This window comes from Tasmannia lanceolata, unplaced genomic scaffold (assembly GCF_043159265.1).
Source record: "Tasmannia lanceolata isolate RefF3 unplaced genomic scaffold, GAP_Taslan_0.1 ptg000037l, whole genome shotgun sequence".
NCBI classification, from domain to species: Eukaryota; Viridiplantae; Streptophyta; class Magnoliopsida; order Canellales; family Winteraceae; genus Tasmannia; species Tasmannia lanceolata.
The window spans coordinates 19,102,227-19,120,645 of record NW_027518714.1 but is presented as its reverse complement, the minus strand read 5'-3'; the positions used below and the strand labels follow the sequence as shown (position 1 = coordinate 19,120,645).

The window sequence follows — 18,419 nt, the reverse complement described above, 5'->3', positions numbered from 1 at the left end:
GATCTTAGAGGATCGCAGGAGGGATCTCGCGTCCCTCGGCACCGTCCACGGATCGGGGTCCACAGGCTGGCGACTCTGCTGGGGAGTTCTTGGAACATTGCCTAACTCTATAAAAATGCCATTTTTACTAACTTTGGAGAAATTTGAGCTAAAATCATTTTAAATGGGAACTCTATCGTTAGAATCCAGGGGCACCAGACAGGTGCGTAATTAAAACAAGGGATTCACACACTACACATCATACATTGTCATATTCTTTATTTCTTTTATTATTTTCATTATTGGCCTCAGGGAATAGATATGACGCGTACCAGATGGGTAATTATGACCTTGAGGGAACCGTTGTATCTATTTCCGAGCTATGCGCCGGAGCTGCGGCCGTAGACACTGGGTGTGCTGGTGTTCTACAGCAGCCGATGAGTGGTGAACATACTCTGTATAATGCTGGGTGTGCTGGCGTTATACATCAAGGGTATGGTCATAAGCATAGTACCGTGCAGAAATGCCTGGGCCCTACTTTTATTTCGTTATATTATGTATATATATATATATTAGTTGCTCCCTTTAGAACCAAAATTAGGAAACCCTTGCTAGGACACTATATATATATGTACTCATATAGGACGAACATGTGCAACTAGCATATGTGAGCCTAGGATAGAAGTCAGCCTACCCATATAGTGTAGAAGGGTAAGTCACATCGTGATTACCCGCCGCGTTATCTAGTACACTCACAAGCACTTTTGAGTCAAGACTTTCCTGGCTCCGCTAGATCAGGTTAGGGCTGGTGCCCCTGGTTAGGGTATGTGTGTATATATGTACGTGCATGTATTATATCTTTTCTTAGATTAGGACTTGTCTTTTAGATCAGGTTTCTGTATCAATTTCAGTCATACCATTCCTTCAGACCTGATCGATGACCCTTACTCTTACTTGGTTGTCGCTTGGATCATGATCTACCCTGTGATCTCTTATCATTTGATTATTCCAGTGTCTCGGGTTTATATCCGTGAGACTTCCTGATCTATTATTGTCAGTTAGAGCTTGTTCATTCTTTCAATCGTGGGTTTGGGCCGATGGTTTTTTTTTTCATCACCTTTCATGGCCAGGGTCCAGACCTTGATTCCTTATTGTCCATTTCGTTCAAACTCTGTGATCCTGATCGCTCTTTGTGCTAACCTGTTAGACCAGGGCCTGTCTGTCAGTGGAGTTTTCTGGTCTAACTATCAGCTACATAGTTCTCTAGTCTTCAACCCGGTTGATAATTTCCCTTGCTCATCGTCCTGATTACGGTCTATGTTCTGTCTTCTGAGTGTACAGTTGTGTTGTTCCTTTGTGTATGCCTTACTTGCTGAGTTGATGTATACCTTTGCCATCTTCTTGTACATACCCTATTTGCCTAGTCGGTCGTTCAGATTAGGACCCCTTTTGCAGTAGGTATTCCAGGTCTGATTCATCCTAGTTACCTTCCTTCGATGCAGTCGATAGTATTCCTTTTACCTTTGTTGGGACTATAATCTGTCGTTTTGTCTTCAGATTGTACAAATCTCTTCTGTATATTCAGTTTTGGCGGTTGGTTAGATTAGAACCCTCTTTTTCCAGTGAGGAGTTCCTGGTTTAATCGATCATATGAACATTCTTTCAGAGTCACCTGAGTAGTGGTCTATGCTCGTTACTCTCATGACCATGGTCTATTCGTTGCCCTTTGATCGTGAGTCCATTCATTTTGTGTACATAGATCCATGTCATGTATGTACATTACCCTTCGACTGTGGACCCACTCTGTTGTCATGTCATAGATCCGTGCCGTGTGTAGATATTACTCATTGATTTAGATTTTACTATTTACCTGCTCTGTCTTAGATATGGTTGATGGCTTGTCCACTGTCTCTGTGACCATGATCTATCATCATCGATCCTCTTGATCATACAGTTGTCGGTGTTCATCGTCAGATTTGAGATCCAGTCTATGACCTACTTCTGTCGGTTTGTGGCCGAGATCTACCTTTCTGATCTACCGATCATCTTTGATCATTGATGAAAGAAATTCAATGTCACCAGTTGTATCCTTCCCATATGATTGGTCAAGTTTATCCCTATTATTTCGTTATTCAAGGTTATTTTCACTCTCTTCTGATCTTATCCTATCTGTGTTCAGGTTAAATCATGTCGAACAAGGTGATGAGGGATTGGATAGCTGAGACAATTCGAGCTCTCCCGCGCGAGCGTACAGAGTGGAGTATGGCCGACAGGTTCATCGGCGCGTTTAATCATTTGAGCGCATCCGGTGTGAATTGGCAATTTCTTCAAGCAGCTGCAAGACTCTGGGATCCTATTCTTCATGTTTTTCATTTTGGTCCCTTTGAAATCTGTCCTATATTCGAGGATTGGTGCGCCCTATTAGAACTCCCTCCTGAGGGACTCTGGATCCAACCTTCGAGTGTAGCGTCTCCTCGTTCCCTTTTCTGTAAGCTTTTCGAGAACAAAACTATTGATGCTATGACCTATTTCAGAGACATGTACGTGCAATTCGATGACCTCATTGAGCGTTTTTCTAAAAACGTTGACCCTGCTGATTCCCGTTTTCAAAATTGCCGACGCAGTGCCTTAATCTTTGGTGTCCTTGCACGTCACGTTATCCGTGAAGACTCCAGTATTGCCCCTGTGACCTTACTGAGTGTAGTCGATCAAATTAGCGACGGAAGGAATCCTGTCCCAATTATGCTAGCAGAAACCTTCTCTGGGCTGGATCTTATTGCTCGGCGAGAGGTTAAGGATAATTTCCATGGGTGTGTCAAACTGCTTTATTTGTGGCTTTGTGAAAAGCTCACCATCCTTCGGCCACAGAGCTCCCTTCAGTACACCCTCAAGGATCACCTCTCGTGGCAACCAATGGCCAATAAACCCCAATCCGTTGATGAGTGGCATAATTGGTTGCAGCACGTGGAGAAGGATCGATTCCACTGGGTGAGTCATTCATGCTTACACGTTATCACCAGCACCTACCCGCATCCATTTGTGTATCTTATGGGTTTGGAAAAGTCAACCTTTTATGCACCCACTCGTTTGCTTTATCAGATCACGGGAAATCCATGTCCTCCCGGATTTATAGTCCCTCCTCCTTGCGAAAAGCTTACCCCCGGTCTCATAAAGTCTATTGTTGCTGCTTGGGGAAACAAGATTACTGATAAGAGATTTGCCTTAATATCTAAGGTTCGATGTGGGGAATTGCCAGGAAAGCTCGTGGGCAAGAGAGCTCGGATCGAAGAGCTTTGAAGATTCCTTTTCATTAAATTGTCATTTTAATTTCTTCAAATTTCATTGTAAATGGTTACTTTCATCCAATTGTTAACAAAGACTAATGTTTTGATTGTAACTACATTTTGACTATTGATCAATGGAATAGCATTTATGTCTTTCTCTTATCTTATTTGGTACAGAATACTTTATCTAAATGCTTATCGTTTTAATTTAGTATGTTAATTTCCAATTCAGGATTCTAAAATCGAGCAAACATCGCTCCCTCAGGTGTCAGTCAACCTGCGTGGTCTAGACAGTCAACCACGTCTAGGCTCATTCGTCAATTTGAACCGCTAACCTTACCTGAGCAATCTGCATCCTCTTTATCTGAATCATCTGAATCTCTAGAATCTGTCCAAATGGCTGAACCCAATGATGCGCTAACTAAAATTCAAGAGATGATGGTGAATCTTACCCGGGATATGGCCTTTATGAAAGAAGAGATGGCCTAAATGAAAGCCCAGTCTAATGAAAAGGTCTCTACTTCTAGAGCACCTGCAGTTCAACCCCCTCCCGCTATACCGGCAAATCCGAGCCCTGCAAATTTGAACCATCCTTTCATTTCACCAGTAGACGTCGACCTAGAAGAGGGGCAGTACGCTGAAGAATATTGCATTCCAGATGTGGCCCGGTATAATAAGGAAAAGCAGGTAGCTGATCAATTGGAGAAGCTGACAAAAGAAATGGAAAGCTTGAAGCATCAAGGCCCAAGGCAGTTCGATATATCTGAGCTGATAATGTCTCCGGGAGTCACCTTGCCCCCTAAATTCAAAACCCCGGTTTATGACAAATATGATGGGACTGGATGTCCCCGGAATCATATGAGGTGGTTTATTGAGATGTCGCAGCAGTGTGGGCTATCTCCTGAGCAAATGGCCAGGGTCTTTCCAATGTCTCTTACTGGGGTGGCGAAGAAGTGGTTTCTGCGTCGGAAACCCGAAGAGGTGAAGACCTTACAAAGCATCTCCAACAAATTTGTAGAGCAGTTTTCTATGGAAGAAGGGATAGAGGTTACCAAGAGGGATCTCAAGCAGTTAAAGCAAGGTCCTCTGGAGACCTTTACCTTTTTCATCCGTCGTTGGCGTCGAAAGTCTGCCCAGCTGAGCGAGAGGCTATCAGAAGAAGATCAGATCAAGCTGGTGATCAAGGGTTTGTCGCCGCAGTATTTCCATTTTATGTCCCCTCAGCATTACACCGATTTTGACCATCTGATTAAGACTGGGACGAGGACTGAGGATGAAATAGCTAAGGGTCTGAGGGCCAGACTTCCATCAGACATCAGGGAAGGAAAGAGACCCGTGGTCGTACAGAAAGAAGTTGACCACGTAAACCATGATCGCCCAGCGGCCAGGACTGTAACAGAGGTGGCGAGACCAGCGCCAGCCCCGGTAGAGCAGAAACCTCAGAGGTACTTTGATCCCTTACCATACCCTTTACCTCTGATTCTGAAAAAATTGATAAGGGATAAGAAAATCAGACTACCTGATATTAGGCCAGTACCTAACCCGTTACCCCCATATTGGAGAGCAGACCAGTATTGTGAATACCACAGAAATTCGGGTCACCTCACTGAAAGATGTCTGGCCTTAAAGCATGCGCTCCAGACTATGTTAGAGAACGGAAAGCTTGAGGTGGAAAGGCCCAATGTAACTCGGAATCCCCTTCCCAATCATCGTACAATTCCTCCTCCTGTAGCGAATGCCATTTTTGTCGAGGAGCCGGTTCTTGATCCATCCATTCTCATTTGCGCAATCACTCCTGATGAACCTTATATTCTAAGATTTGATCCTGAAGAGATCGAGGAGATGGAAAGGGAAAGGTCTTATGCCCTCTGGAGGGGGAGCACCAGTTTGGCAGAGACATCCTCTCCATGCGTCCTTCGATGTGAGGATGTTGAGGCAGAAAAGGAAACGCCTTATGTTCTAAGGATGAGTGATTTTGAAGAAGAGGAGGCAATTGAAGCTCCGTATGTTCTGAGAATGGATGCAGATGATTTGCTTCTGTTAGAAGATCAGTGTGACGAGCTTCGTCACGTTACCAGGGGTGGCCGTGTGTTCAAGCCCGCGGAATTGAGAGCAGAAAACCCTGCAGAAGCAGTGAGAGCAGCCGAGAATCAGGGGCAGAATAGGCCGAGTGCAGATGAGGAAGAAGATAATTTGTTGAAGCAGCTGAAGAAGACCCAAGCAAACGTTTCTATTTGGGGTCTACTTATGTCTTCGTCTAGGCACAGGAAAGTTGTACTCAAGGAGTTGAATGCTGCTCAAGTGCCAACTGAGATCACTCCCGATGAGTTAGTAAGCCTAGTCGCTGCAACTAGGACTTCCAAGGTAATATCTTTCACAGACGATGATTTACCTCCTGAAGGGAGTGACCATGCTCGTTCACTCAAAATTACCGTGATCTGCAACAAGAAAAGGGTACCCGAAGTACTGGTCGACAATGGGTCCGCTCTGAATAGCTGTCCTCTGAGTACTGCTGCGACTTTGGGCTTTGGACCTGGAGATTTTATTCCCTCAGAGCAGGGTATATTAGCATATGATGGCACCCGGCGAGATGTCATCGGAACCCTGGCCACTGAAATTCAGATTGGGGGAGAAGACTTTGACATCGAATTTCAAGTATTGGACATTAAAGCTTCTTTCTTGCTGTTATTGGGTCGACCTTGGCTGCATAAGGTCGGAGTTATCCCTTCTACCCTTCATCAAAAGTTGAAGTTTGTTCATAACAACAGGGTAGTGACTGTGAAGGGTGACCCAGATTTAGAAATTGGACAGATTTCGCAGGAGCTCGTAGTTGGGAAAGAAGCCGATGTCAGCTTGACAGGTTTTTCACTAGAGGTGTCGGTCATATCCATGAAAGAAGCCATGGGCGAAGATGTTTTCTTCTTGACTAGCACCAACTCGAATGTGGTCAGGATGATCCGTAAACAGGGTTATATTCCAGGCGCAGGGCTGGGCAAATATCATCAAGGCCCTACTGAGTGGCCTGTGTTCAGAACTTTCAATGGTCTCTTTGGCCTGGGATATGAGCCGACCGAGCAGGAGGTCAAGGAAATGAAAAGATACATGCTGAAATGGGCCGGGTGCCGCCGCCGGGGACTAGAATTGCCTATGGGGCCAATCAGTCTGATCAGTAACGGCGTTTTCAGAAAAGAGGGGGCAGATTTTCCATTTTGCGGGTTTGCTGAGCCGTGGACCGATGATGTGACAGGGCAGAGGTTTCCAGGTTTCGAAATTTTCTTTAACATAGAGTTATCAGAAGCGCCAATGAGTGCGCAGATTACTGAGGCAGCACCGAAAACTGATTGGGCCGATGTTTTAGAGCCGGGCTGTCTGAATGGCATGTTTCAGATTGAATATCCAGTGGCAGCAGTGGTTGGCAGTGAGACCGAAGCGTCAGATGTGGCAGTGATAGGCAGAGATGCATTCATTCTGAACCCCGCAGAGTTAATCACCCCAGCCGAGGGACCCTTGACCAACTGGACCTCCCAGGTTTTACCTCGAGTAGTCTTTCAGTATAGTCCCGTTCCCTCAAAAGAGTCAGTAGTCTCTAAGTATACGTCTACTTCCCAGTCTGATATTGAGTTTGTTTATTCTAACGATTCTTTTGATGCAGGTACCGTAGAAGTTGGATCTGGTTCCGGAGTCGGTGACAAGTCTCTTTCTAATAAGGTCGAGTCCAAGAGTGCTTTAGATGATGAGTTTATTTCTTCAACTGCACATATGCCAGAGTTGGCTGAGTTCAATGTTGAGTTGTCTGTTGAGTCTGTGAATACATCGTTAGAGTCCAATACAATGCCCGCTGTGGGCTATTCCATTCTTGATGTAACCAATACTATGAACGAAATGAAAGACTCTTTTACATACATTCCTGTTTCTGTTTCTCCTGTTTCCATTTCAAGTACTGAATCTGCTCTTAAAACTGATAATATTAATAATGATAATCAAGATTCCTCCTCTGACGAGGATGCCAACGAAACTCCCCTTGAAATCAAACATATGATTCAACAAGAGGAGAGTCGCCGAGCAAGACCGCTCGAAGAGGAAATTGAAACCGTAAATATTGGTGACGAAACCTTAATTCGGGAAATACGAATTGGCAAAACTTTATCTCCCGAAGAGCGTGAGGAGTTAATCACTTTACTTAAGGAGTTCAAGGAGGTCTTTGCTTGGTCTTATGATGACATGCCGGGATTGAGCGAAGACATTGTCCAGCATCGGTTGCCTTTAATCCCTGGCGCGAAGCCAAAGAAGCAAAAACTCCGAAAACTTAAAACAGAATGGGAGTTAAAAGTTCATGACGAAGTTAAAAAGCTATTAGAAGTAAAATTCATTCAAGTTGTTGAATATCCAGAATGGCTAGCGAATATAGTGCCGGTGCCCAAAAAGGACGGAAAGGTCAGGATGTGTGTGGACTTCAGGGACCTCAACAAGGCGAGTCCGAAGGACGATTTCCCGCTTCCGAACATTGATCTTCTGGTGGACAATACAGCTGGTCACGCTCTGTTATCTTTTATGGATGGGTTTTCGGGATACAATCAGATTAAGATGGCGCCGGAAGATATGATCAAGACAGCGTTTACTACTCAGTGGGGAACTTACTGTTACAGAGTAATGCCTTTTGGGTTGAAGAATGCAGGCGCTACTTATCAGAGAGCTGCGACTGCTCTTCTTCATGATATGATCCACAAAGAAGTCGAAGTCTATGTAGATGATATGATCGCCAAGGGAAAGACTCGGCCGGAGCATACTGTCTCTTTAAGAAAATTCTTTGAAAGAATCAGACAGTATCAGCTTCGTCTGAACCCTAGCAAGTGTGTATTCAGGGTTACTTCAGGAAAGCTACTGGGATTCATGGTGAGCGAAAGGGGAATTGAAGTAGATCCTCAGAAAATCAAAGCGATTCAGGAGATGGAACCGCCGAAGACCGAAAAGCAGATCCGAGGTTTTCTCGGAAAAGTTCAGTATCTGAGACGGTTTATAGCTCATCTGACTATGACCTGTGAGCCTATTTTCAAGCTTCTGAAGAAGAATTCATCGAAGAAATGGACCGAAGAATGCCAGGTGGCTTTTGAAAAGATTAAGCAGTGTTTGTCCTTACCTCCGGTATTATCCCCGGTCATCCTGGGTCAGCCATTATTGTTGTATTTGTCCATCACGGATACGGCGATGGGTTGTATGCTTGCTCAGCAAGATTCAGGGTCTAAGAAGGAGAGGCCTGTATACTACATCAGCAAGAAGATGCTAGAATACGAGGTGAAGTATACAATCTTAGAGAAGACCTGTCTAGCATTAGTTTGGGCAACTCAGAGGCTCAGACATTATTTGTTATCAAGCAAGGTACTTCTGCTTTCACGGATGGACCCGTTGAAGTACTTGTTTGAGAAGCCTGCTCTTACGGGAAGGACCGCAAGGTGGTTATTATTGTTATCTGAGTTCGACATTACTTATGTCACTCAAAAATCTGTTAAAGGGCGGGTCATCGCAGAGCATTTAGCTGATTCCCCTGTGGAAGAGAGCGCATTCCTGAAGGCTGAATTTCCTGATGAAGAGATTATGGATATTGAAGAAGATACTCCAAATACCAGATGGACAATGTACTTTGATGGTGCAGTCAACAACCAGGGTCAGGGAATAGGAGCAGTACTCGTATCCCCTCAGAAGGAGTATATTCCTATATCTATCAAGTTGCAGTTTGAGTGCACCAACAACATGGCGGAGTATGAAGCTTGTATTGCCGGACTGGAGGCAGCCTTAGCTTTGAAGATTCAAGACATTGATGTGTTTGGAGATTCCATCTTGATCATTTACCAGACTAATGGAAAATGGAAGACTCGGGAAGATAGATTGATCCCGTATAATGCATATCTCGAATCTTTGGTCCAGAAGTTCAGGAGTATTACATTTACTCACTTGTACAGAACAAAGAATCATTTTGCTGATGCTTTGGCTACACTGGCTTCTATGTTAGACATTTCAGCAACAATGGAGGTCCAGCCACTTACAGTGCGACTGCAATGGGAGCCAGCGCATGTGATCGTTATCGAAATAGCAGCCAGGTGTCCAGATGGAAAGCCCTGGTATACAGACATCAGGAATCTCATATCCGGTGAAGGGCATCCACCTGGGGCTTCTGGGAAAGAGCGCAAAACCCTTCAGAAATTAGCTGCCAATTTTGTTATTTGTGGTGATCAGTTATATCGCAGATCCTTTGATGGAATCCAGCTTTTATGTGTTGATGAAGACAAAGCAGTTGAGCTTATCGAGCAGACCCATGAGGGAGTTTGTGGACCTCCTATGAATGGGAAAATGTTGTCAAGAAAGATTTTGAGACTTGGATTCTATTGGCCCACAATGGAAGCAGACTGCTTCGCATTTGTGAAGAAATGCCATAAGTGTCAAGTCTATGCAAATCTTATTCATGTACCTCCTTCGGAGTTGCACTTCATGACTTCTCCATGGCCGTTTTCAGTATGGGGAATTGACATAATTGGGAAGGTTCATCCAAAGTCTTCGAGCGGGCATGAATACATTTTGGTCGCAATTGATTACTTTACGAAATGGATTGAAGCCGCTTCGTATGCTTCCATTACTTCGAATACAGTTGCAAAGTTCATCCGCGCAAACATTATTTGCAGATATGGGGTACCTCATGAGTTAATCTCAGATAATGGTTCTCACTTCAAGAAGGAAGTAGCGCACTTGTGTGTAGAGTTTAAAATAAAGCATCACAAGTCGTCTCCTTATAGGCCGCAGACGAATGGAGCCGTTGAAGCAGCAAACAAGAATATCAAGGTAATCATCAGTAAGATGACAGAGACTTACAAAGACTGGTCAAACAAGCTTCCTTATGCTTTGTGGGCTTACAAGACGTCGATCAGATCTTCTACAGGTGTCACTCCGTATTCTTTAGTGTATGGAATGGAAGCAGTTTTGCCTGTTGAACTTAGAATTCCATCTCTAAGAGTGATGATAGAGGCAAGCTTGCCGGAATCTGAATGGGCGAAGGCCAGGCATCAGGAACTGCAGATGATAGATGAGAAGAGGCTACGAGCTCTGTATCATATCCAGGGGTATCAAAGGCGGATTGAAAGGGCGTTCAATAAGAAGGTTCGTGTCCGAGATTTGAAACCAGGGGATCTTGTCTTGAAGTCCTATAGGGCACCTGTATTTGATCCGAGAGGGAAGTTTCGTCCAAATTGGTCTGGTCCTTATATTGTCGATGAAGTCCTGCCGGGAAAAGCCGTAAGACTCCTCAATGAAAATGGAGAAAAATTAACAGAACCTACAAACCTGGATCAGTTAAAGAAATATTACGCCTAAAACACTGGAAGGCCATCTTTGGACGACTTGAGCCTGTTAAGCCAATAGCCCAGATTTCAAAAATGAGAACCCCTTTTTGCTAAACTCCTTTGAGCCAAAAGCAAAACCTCTTTATCAAAATTAAACCAGGGGCATCTTTTATGACTTTCGTCATAAAAGATATTAACCTCGAACTACGCGGGACCTGATTCTCATTTTCTTTGGGGATACGTAGGCAGTCTGGATAGTCCAGATTCGGTCTAATTGCTCAAAACTTACCAAATGTTATCCTGTTTGAACCCGAGCCTACCTAAAAGTCCTTCTGGTGTTATTGGCCCAGGTTTGTAAAAAAAAATAAAAAAAATGATGGAGTCTTGGACCCGCTAGATTGAAAACCCGCAAGGGCGTTCTAGGCAAAAGTTAGGGTCATTCGCCCGCTAAGTTGAAAACCCGAAAGGGCGGTTTAGGCAAAAATCAGGGTGCTGAGCCTGCTGGATGGAAAAAGCTGCAAGGGCAGACAGTCCAGGCAAAAATTAAGGCTGCGGTCCGCTGAATCGAAACCCTAAAAGGGGCAATTCAGTATGGCAGGGATTTCACAAAGAATGGCTTTTGAAAGCCGATTGTGCTTCCGTTTTGGGCATTACTTCAGAGTCTGAGTAAGCGCCTGCATAATTTCTTCCGATACTTCTTCAATTTAAAGTGGTTAAAACTAAGTAATCCAAAGGAGGTAATAACCATGACTGAAATACCGAAAAGAGGAATGAAACACTTTTAGATGCGGTATTCAAAAGATCCTAAGAGCGGTAGACTGTTACCACCTTAAACATTTATCAAATTAAGAAGCAGATTCAGTCTCTTTTAGAGTCTATGTTGTGCATTTATCAAAGTTTTCGTCTGTCATCTGTCAAAGTCTCGTTTATCGTGTGTCAGAATCTTTCATTGTCAGGTCAAAGTCAGGTCTTTAAGGTCAAGTTTAGCCTTTACTTCTCTTGAGGCTGGGGCGATAAACTTTAAAATCAAGGAGTTGCATCTCCTGCGGACAGAGCCGAACAGAGCAGAGTTCAGAAGGGGCAGCTTTTCAAGTTTATTCGGAATGTTATCACGAAGTGCAGGAGGAAGAATGCTTTGAGCAGAACCCATTTTCCTGCATTTGTAAAAACTTTGTAACCTCAAGTATTTCTTTGAAATGAAAGCCTTTAGTTGAACCCTTGCGTTTGGCTCTCTTACGAATCTTGTAATGGAAATAAAATCGTACTAGGGGCATCTTTTATGACTTGGTTTCCCAAGTCATAAAAGACGTCGAACAAAACTTTAGGGTTGAGATGGCTATTCTTGTCAAATAAAGATAAGAGAAGCTCGAACATCCCTTTTCGAGCTAGGCTCCTTGATCAGTTTCTTCATAAAAATCCAATCCTCGTTGGAATTTAAAATTGAGTTTTGCATTTTTCAAAATATAGGCAGAGTTTTGGTTTATTTCTTTAAAGGGGCCAATGCCCGCGAGATTTCATCGAATGCCTTTGAGTTAAACCTGTGGTAAAGGTTATGATTTCCAGATCTATTCCAGCTGTGCTATGTCTTAACTATCTTTCCTCCTCTCTGACCTGTAGGAGGTTAAGTTAGGAGTGACCTGATCGTCATTTTCAGAATAAAAAGCTTGAGATATCATCCTCTCCGGTATTGATAGTTTGAGTCTTCTCAAACATTCTTTACCCGTTTTGAAATCCGGTATTGAAAGTTTGAGTCTTCTCAAACATTCTCTACCCGTTTTGTAATCCGGTATCGAAAATTTGAGTCTTCTCAAATAATCTTTACCCGTTTCGAATGATCTGGCTCTCGATTCCAGGATAAAAACTCGATGTATCCGGTATTGATAGTTTGAGTCTTCTCAAACATTCTCTACCCGTTTTGTATCCGGTATTGATAGTTTGAGTCTTCTCAAACATTCTTTACCCGTTTTGAAATCCGGTATTGAAAGTTTGAGTCTTCTCAAACATTCTCTACCCGTTTTGTAATCCGGTATCGAAAATTTGAGTCTTCTCAAATAATCTTTACCCGTTTTGAATGATCTGGCTCTCGATTCCAGGATAAAAACTCGATGTATCCGGTATTGAAAGTTTGAGTCTTCTCAAACATTCTTTACCCGTTTTGAAATCCGGTATTGAAAGTTTGAGTCTTCTCAAACATTCTCTACCCGTTTTGTAATCCGGTATCAAAAATTTGAGTCTTCTCAAATAATCTTTACCCGTTTTGAATGATCTGGCTCTCGATTCCAGGATAAAAACTCGATGTTTCCGGTATTGAAAATTTGAGTCTTCTCAAATATTCTCTACCCGTCTTGTAATCCGGTATTGAAAGTTTGAGTCTTCTCAAACATTCTTTACCCGTTTTGTAACCCGGTATCGATAGTTTGGGTCTTCTCAAACATTCTCTACCCGTCTTGTATTCCGGTATTGATAGTTTGAGTCTCCTCAAACGTTCTCTACCCGTCCTGTATTCCGGTATTGATAGTTTGAGTCTCAAATGTTCTCTACCCGTCTTGTATTCCATATTGATAATTTGAGTCTTTTCAAATATTTTCCACTCGTCTTGTATTCCGGTATTGATAGTTTGAGTTTTCTCAAATGTTCTCTGCCCGTCTTGTAGTCCGGTATTGAAAGTTTGAGTTTTCTCAAAATACTTCTTTACCCGTTTTGGTAATTTCATAATCCGGTTTTGAGTCTTCTCAAGTATTCTTTACTCGTTTTAGCACTCGATAATTAGCCAAGTGATTCTTGGGTTAAATTGTCAATCAAAATCTTCATTCTTCTATGCAAGCACCGAGTTAAGAGTCGGTGAGAGGTGATCTCCCTTTTGTTTTCAGTCTTTGAGTCTCGTAGTGTTATTCTGTTGTTTCACCCTTGTGAATATCATTTTAAAATCAAAACCCAAAAATTTGCTTTTTCTTATTTTCGGGCCGGCCAAAATGTGTTGTCTTGTCAGCTTTGCCATTCGTGTGACAAGCACACTCTGCCAAAGAGGGGCATCTGTAGACACCCCATTTTGACCGTGCCCTGCACCTCCTTGTTTTGTGCATAACCTTTTCAAATCAGTGTGTGTGGACCCCAAATTACGCCCTAGGCTAGCTTAGGGTTCCACCAAGGTCCCTGTAAAATTTCATCGCGATCCGAGCCCGTTTGCCTAGCAAACGAGCTAAGGCAGTGTCGTGGGGCAAGTTCGGAAGAGTGGCGATTTAGCCAGAAAAGGGGTTGTGCTGGAATCTCAAAAACCAGTTCAAATTAGCCATGACGGGCTGTCCGGGGAGATATAGGGGTATGCAGATTAGTGTACAACTTAATTGAGGGGTGTATTATCCTGAACCAGGGCAATTTCGTAATTTGCGAAGATGCTTTTCTTCTTCTCCAAGTCACCATTAAGCCCTAAGCTAGGTTAGTGAGTGATTAGGACTAGGATTAGTTAGAGGGAATCTTAGTTGGTTATGTTTCTTTTGATCTCAGCCATTGAATGAAAAGGTGATTTTAACGGTTGAGATCATTTTTTCAAAGAAGATATTTTTGCAAAAAATTTTCCCCCTGTTTTCTGCTTGGGCCGCCTCTTATAGAATGGTAGTTGTCCTAAATTTGCCAAGGGGGGTGTCCTGGAAGGTTTGGGGGTATCAAATATATCATTTCTCGTTTTCTTCTTGGGCACCCCCCTGCCAGTTAAAAAGTTCCTAAAAATTACGCTAGAGGTGGTTGTCCAAGTAGAAAAGGGGGCGGGTTTAAATATACATTTTTCATCTGTATAAAAAAAAGCCATCGAAGCAGTAGGGAGAAGGGGATTTTCGTAGAAAAATTACAGAGAAGCAGAGAGAGAGAGGCTCGGCCATTTCTCTCTTCTCCCTTCTCCGGCGAGCCTCATCCCTACCACCGGTCAGCACCACCACCATTCTCTTCTTCTTCTTCTTCTTCTTCTTCTTCTTCTTCTTCTTCTTCTTTTCTTCCAACAGCCACCCCATCTTCTCCGGTGGGTTTGCCGGAATCCGGCAAGGTCATCACAGCCACCACCATCCCCTACCACAAAACCCATTTCATTTCCCTCAAACCTATTCCCATTTTCTCCTTAAATCCAAATCACAAACCCTCTTCCATTTTCTTCCACAGACACCATCTCAACCCATTTCTTTTTGCAGCCACCGCCACCCATCACCGTTCTCTGTTCTTCACCTTCCACCACCACCATCGACCACTTTCTCCACCACAATCGTTTTCCCCTAATTTCCTTCACCTACTAAACCTTCCCATTTTCTGTGTTTCAAGAACAAAACCCATCGTCCCCATTTCAAACCCAAAACGCTCACCTCCTCCATCTTCATCATTAACCACCACCAAACCCACCTCATTTTTTTTACCCAAACCCATCCTCTCTCCTCCGACCACCATCCCCACCTTCTCCGGTGTCTCGCCGGAAATCCAACCTCCCAAGCTACTGGCCGTACCCATCTCCTCCATCAGCCACCTCCATTAAACCCAAACCCCCTTCATCCTCCGACCACCAAAACCTCTAACCACCATCGGTCCCCATTCCCATTTCTCTCCAATCTCCACCTCTAAAAACCCATAAACCCACCCAGATCTAAACCCTATTCGGCCGGCACTACCATCTCCATCTCCTTTAACTCCGGTCGGCTGCGCCTTCAAAACCCATTTCCGAATCCCATTATCCCTAACTCATATTCCATCTTCACCGGAGCTCCGACCAAAACCCACCCTCAACCCTCGTCTTCTTCAAAACCCCCATAGAAACCCACTTCAAAACCCAAAATCAATTCAAAACCCAGCAACCCCATTAATTCCATTATCCACTGCCCAAACCCCTTTTCCTTCGACCACTCTTTCTTCTCCGTCGGTCTCGCCGGAGATCCGACCCTTTACCCCTTTCCTCCATTCTCCGGCAAGTTTGTTTTCTTCGGTTGATCTCAGGTGGGGGTCCGGCTAGTTATCACGTTCCGCTCATTGCTGTGGCCATAAATTGCTTGCAAAAGAGAAGAAGAAGCTAAGAGGATTTTTGAAGGGCCGAACCCTCGATCCGTGCCAGCCATCTTCAATCTTAGGTAATAATCTTCTTACAATTTCCATCATTTTATTTTCATGGTTTATGAAATTGGGTGATGTTTTGATCATTGGTAGCCTGTTTGATGGTGGTAGAAAAAGTCCACTATTTGGATCTAGCAGAGTAGCACTGTACAAGTGTGGCCCAAAATACAGTAGGGTTTGTATTATTGAAATGACCAGGTAATTCATTTGTTGACCCCTGAATCAAATAGGGTATATTCTGCAAAACCTCTCCACAAAATTGATTCTGATCCTATGGCTTCTTAGGGTGTAGATCGAAAGGATGCAACTCAGTGTAATACCTTGTTTCTTTGGGTCTTTGTTTGTGAACTGGTAAGATTGCATGGCTAAGTCTAGGTATTTTAACCTTGTCTTCATTTGGTCCATTAGGGTTCCCATGTCAGGAATTTGTTATGAGCTACATGTATTTCCTCGAGTAAGCAATATTTGGTAGTCATTGTTGTGGTAGGGTTCAGTTGTTTGGCTCGTGAAAATCTTGGGATTGTCATACACTTTGAATAGATATGTTCTTTTACAGTCTTGATTGTTGGGGATTTGGGTTCGAATGCTCTACTGTTGCTATCATCATAAGTTCCCATATTCTCTAGTGCTCATATCTAATTGTCCATGGAACACCTGTTTAAGTTCTCAAAAATCTTATTTGATGTAGACAAGACTTAATTATAGTTGATGCATATAGAGTCCCCATTTTGGAGTTATGTACAATTTGATGCCGTGTGTACTTGCACTACAATTCATCCCTGCAAATATCAGGTGGCTGTGCTTCTTGTGCATGCTTGAAATCATATTTGCTCATGATATCCGAGCTGCCATGTGTCGAAAATTGCGATGCTTCTTCTATGGAAATTTTAGACACCATTTTTCTTGTCCATTGAAGTGTATTGAGTACTTTCTCTTTCTTCTGTTCCATGAGCAACTGCAATTTGTTTTAGTACAGTGGCTTGGTAATTTCTAATTTGTTTGTTCTTGAGAATACAAAGTCCCATGTAGACCTTGGGTATTCAGCAGCAACATGGTCAATAGCCATGCCCCATCTAATACCCTTAATTAAATAGTGCTGTCTTGTTGGATAGAATTGGTTACCCGGTTGTTTATCCCAAGTCAGTTGGGCGATGAAGGCGATAGCCCAAGCCCATCTTTAGGGGACTCGCTCAATCCAAGTAGCGCTCCCCTCTTTTGTTTAGTAGGCCTACCCAACCTTTTGGATTTCTTTTAACCATTTTTTTTTTAAAGAACCTTTCTCTGGGCAATGATAAGGTTACTTGGAGCCCGTCTTTATGTTTTATGGCTCACCGCTTCACACTTGGATCTGCACAAGTTGATGTCCCATATATGCACTGAAATTTTTAATAAATTGGAATTATCATAATCTTTTGATATTTTTTTTTTATATTCTTCTCTTGTACTAATCTTTGAGTTAGGTTTTGAAGATGATAATAAATGGACTGCTCAGGTGAGACTCTCTTGAGGTTCATAAACTTGTCTTTTATTTAAATAAATTGTTTTAGGAAAGAAGGGGATCAGATGACTACTCTATTCGATATTATCGACATGAGTACTGTCTGATCTCAAGGCGGGCTTAGAAATATTATCATGTGTATTTGTGATATCAGATGATTACTTTAGCATCATCTGATTTCACCCCCATATTGGGGCAGTGGTACTTGTGGTTGGGCATAGAAGTGTTTAATGTTGTTTCTTGCTTTATTAGGCTATCCAGCGGCTGGTCTGGACTAATTAATGTTGTTTACCATTTTATGGTTGATATTCTTACAGATTGTGCACTCTTTAGTTGTAAATCATACTTTGCGGATATTTGTTTTGTTTTTATAATAATTGATTGAAAATTCGAGATTATCTGGTAGCCTTTTCTTCTCTCTTTGATAGACTAACACAGTCTTATAGATTTCTGTTAATTTTCTTTAGATACTAGAATCCCCTCTCATTGCGAGGGCGATGAAGGCGCTAGCCCAAGCCCATCTTTAGGGGACTTGCTCAGTCCAAGTAGCATACCCCTCCTTTGTATATAGGAGACTTGCCCAGTCTTGCTAGCATTTTTCTCTATCCTACCTCTGTGTCTAAGAGACTTACCCAGTCTCATTCTCTTGCTAAACCTCCTCTTTGTGCGTCGTTTGGTTTTGGGAGAACACCTTACTCGGCTTGGCAGCATACCCCTACCCTTATGGGTATTGGGTTGCACATTTGTTGCACCCTAGGGCTAGGTAGCTGTCCGGACCGGCTGGGTGTTTCACCTTTGCCAACTATGCACAGGGTCTTTTATTCCTTTTTACTTGTGAGCTTCTCCTTATTCGATAGTCCATTCGCATAGGAGTCAGCCCTGATTAGAGAGTCTTTGACTCATTCATCCTTTGTAGTGTTATTAGAGTCTCTGACTCATTTGTACTTCCTCCCTAGTGTTATTAGTTAGGAGTTTTTCCATTAGAGACTAACTCAGTCATATAGAGCCTTCCCTGCTTAGGATCTTAGATTGTTTTCTCTGTTCTTGGGGCACTATCTTTCTTGTTGTGGTTTGTCTCTTTGAGACGCCGGTTTCTTGTTGTGGTTCGTCTCTTTGAGACCTTTGTTGCTTGTTTGGGGTTTCCCCTTTTTGCTTTAAGGCTTTGCCTTAGTTTATGGTATTACTTGCGTGTCCCTTTAAGATTGAAAACATTTAAAGGTTTAGAGCATTGAAAAAGCTTTAAAAATC

At 43.0% G+C, this 18,419-nt stretch overlaps 1 protein-coding gene across 1 annotated transcript; it reads left to right on the top strand.

The window, feature by feature from the left end:
- Positions 1-3,752: 3,752 nt before the first annotated feature.
- On the top strand, positions 3,753-11,730 carry LOC143861290 (uncharacterized). Its single transcript, XM_077372229.1, has 7 exons — positions 3,753-7,200; positions 7,654-7,733; positions 7,842-7,910; positions 8,319-8,405; positions 8,490-8,992; positions 9,221-9,581; positions 11,548-11,730. The coding sequence occupies exons 1-7, from the start codon at positions 3,753-3,755 to the stop codon at positions 11,728-11,730; spliced, it is 4,731 nt and encodes a 1,576-aa protein (XP_077228344.1).
- The last annotated feature ends 6,689 nt before the right edge of the window (positions 11,731-18,419 follow it).

Coding starts and splice junctions, on each gene's coding strand:
- LOC143861290 (XM_077372229.1), top strand. CDS start 3,753: ATGAAAGCCCAGTCTAATGAAAAGGTCTCTACTTCTAGAGCACCTGCA. Junction 7,201..7,653: donor TTCTCCTGTTTCCATTTCAA/GTACTGAATCTG, acceptor TTGAATATCCAG/AATGGCTAGCGAATATAGTG. Junction 7,734..7,841: donor ACTTCAGGGACCTCAACAAG/GCGAGTCCGAAG, acceptor GGATACAATCAG/ATTAAGATGGCGCCGGAAGA.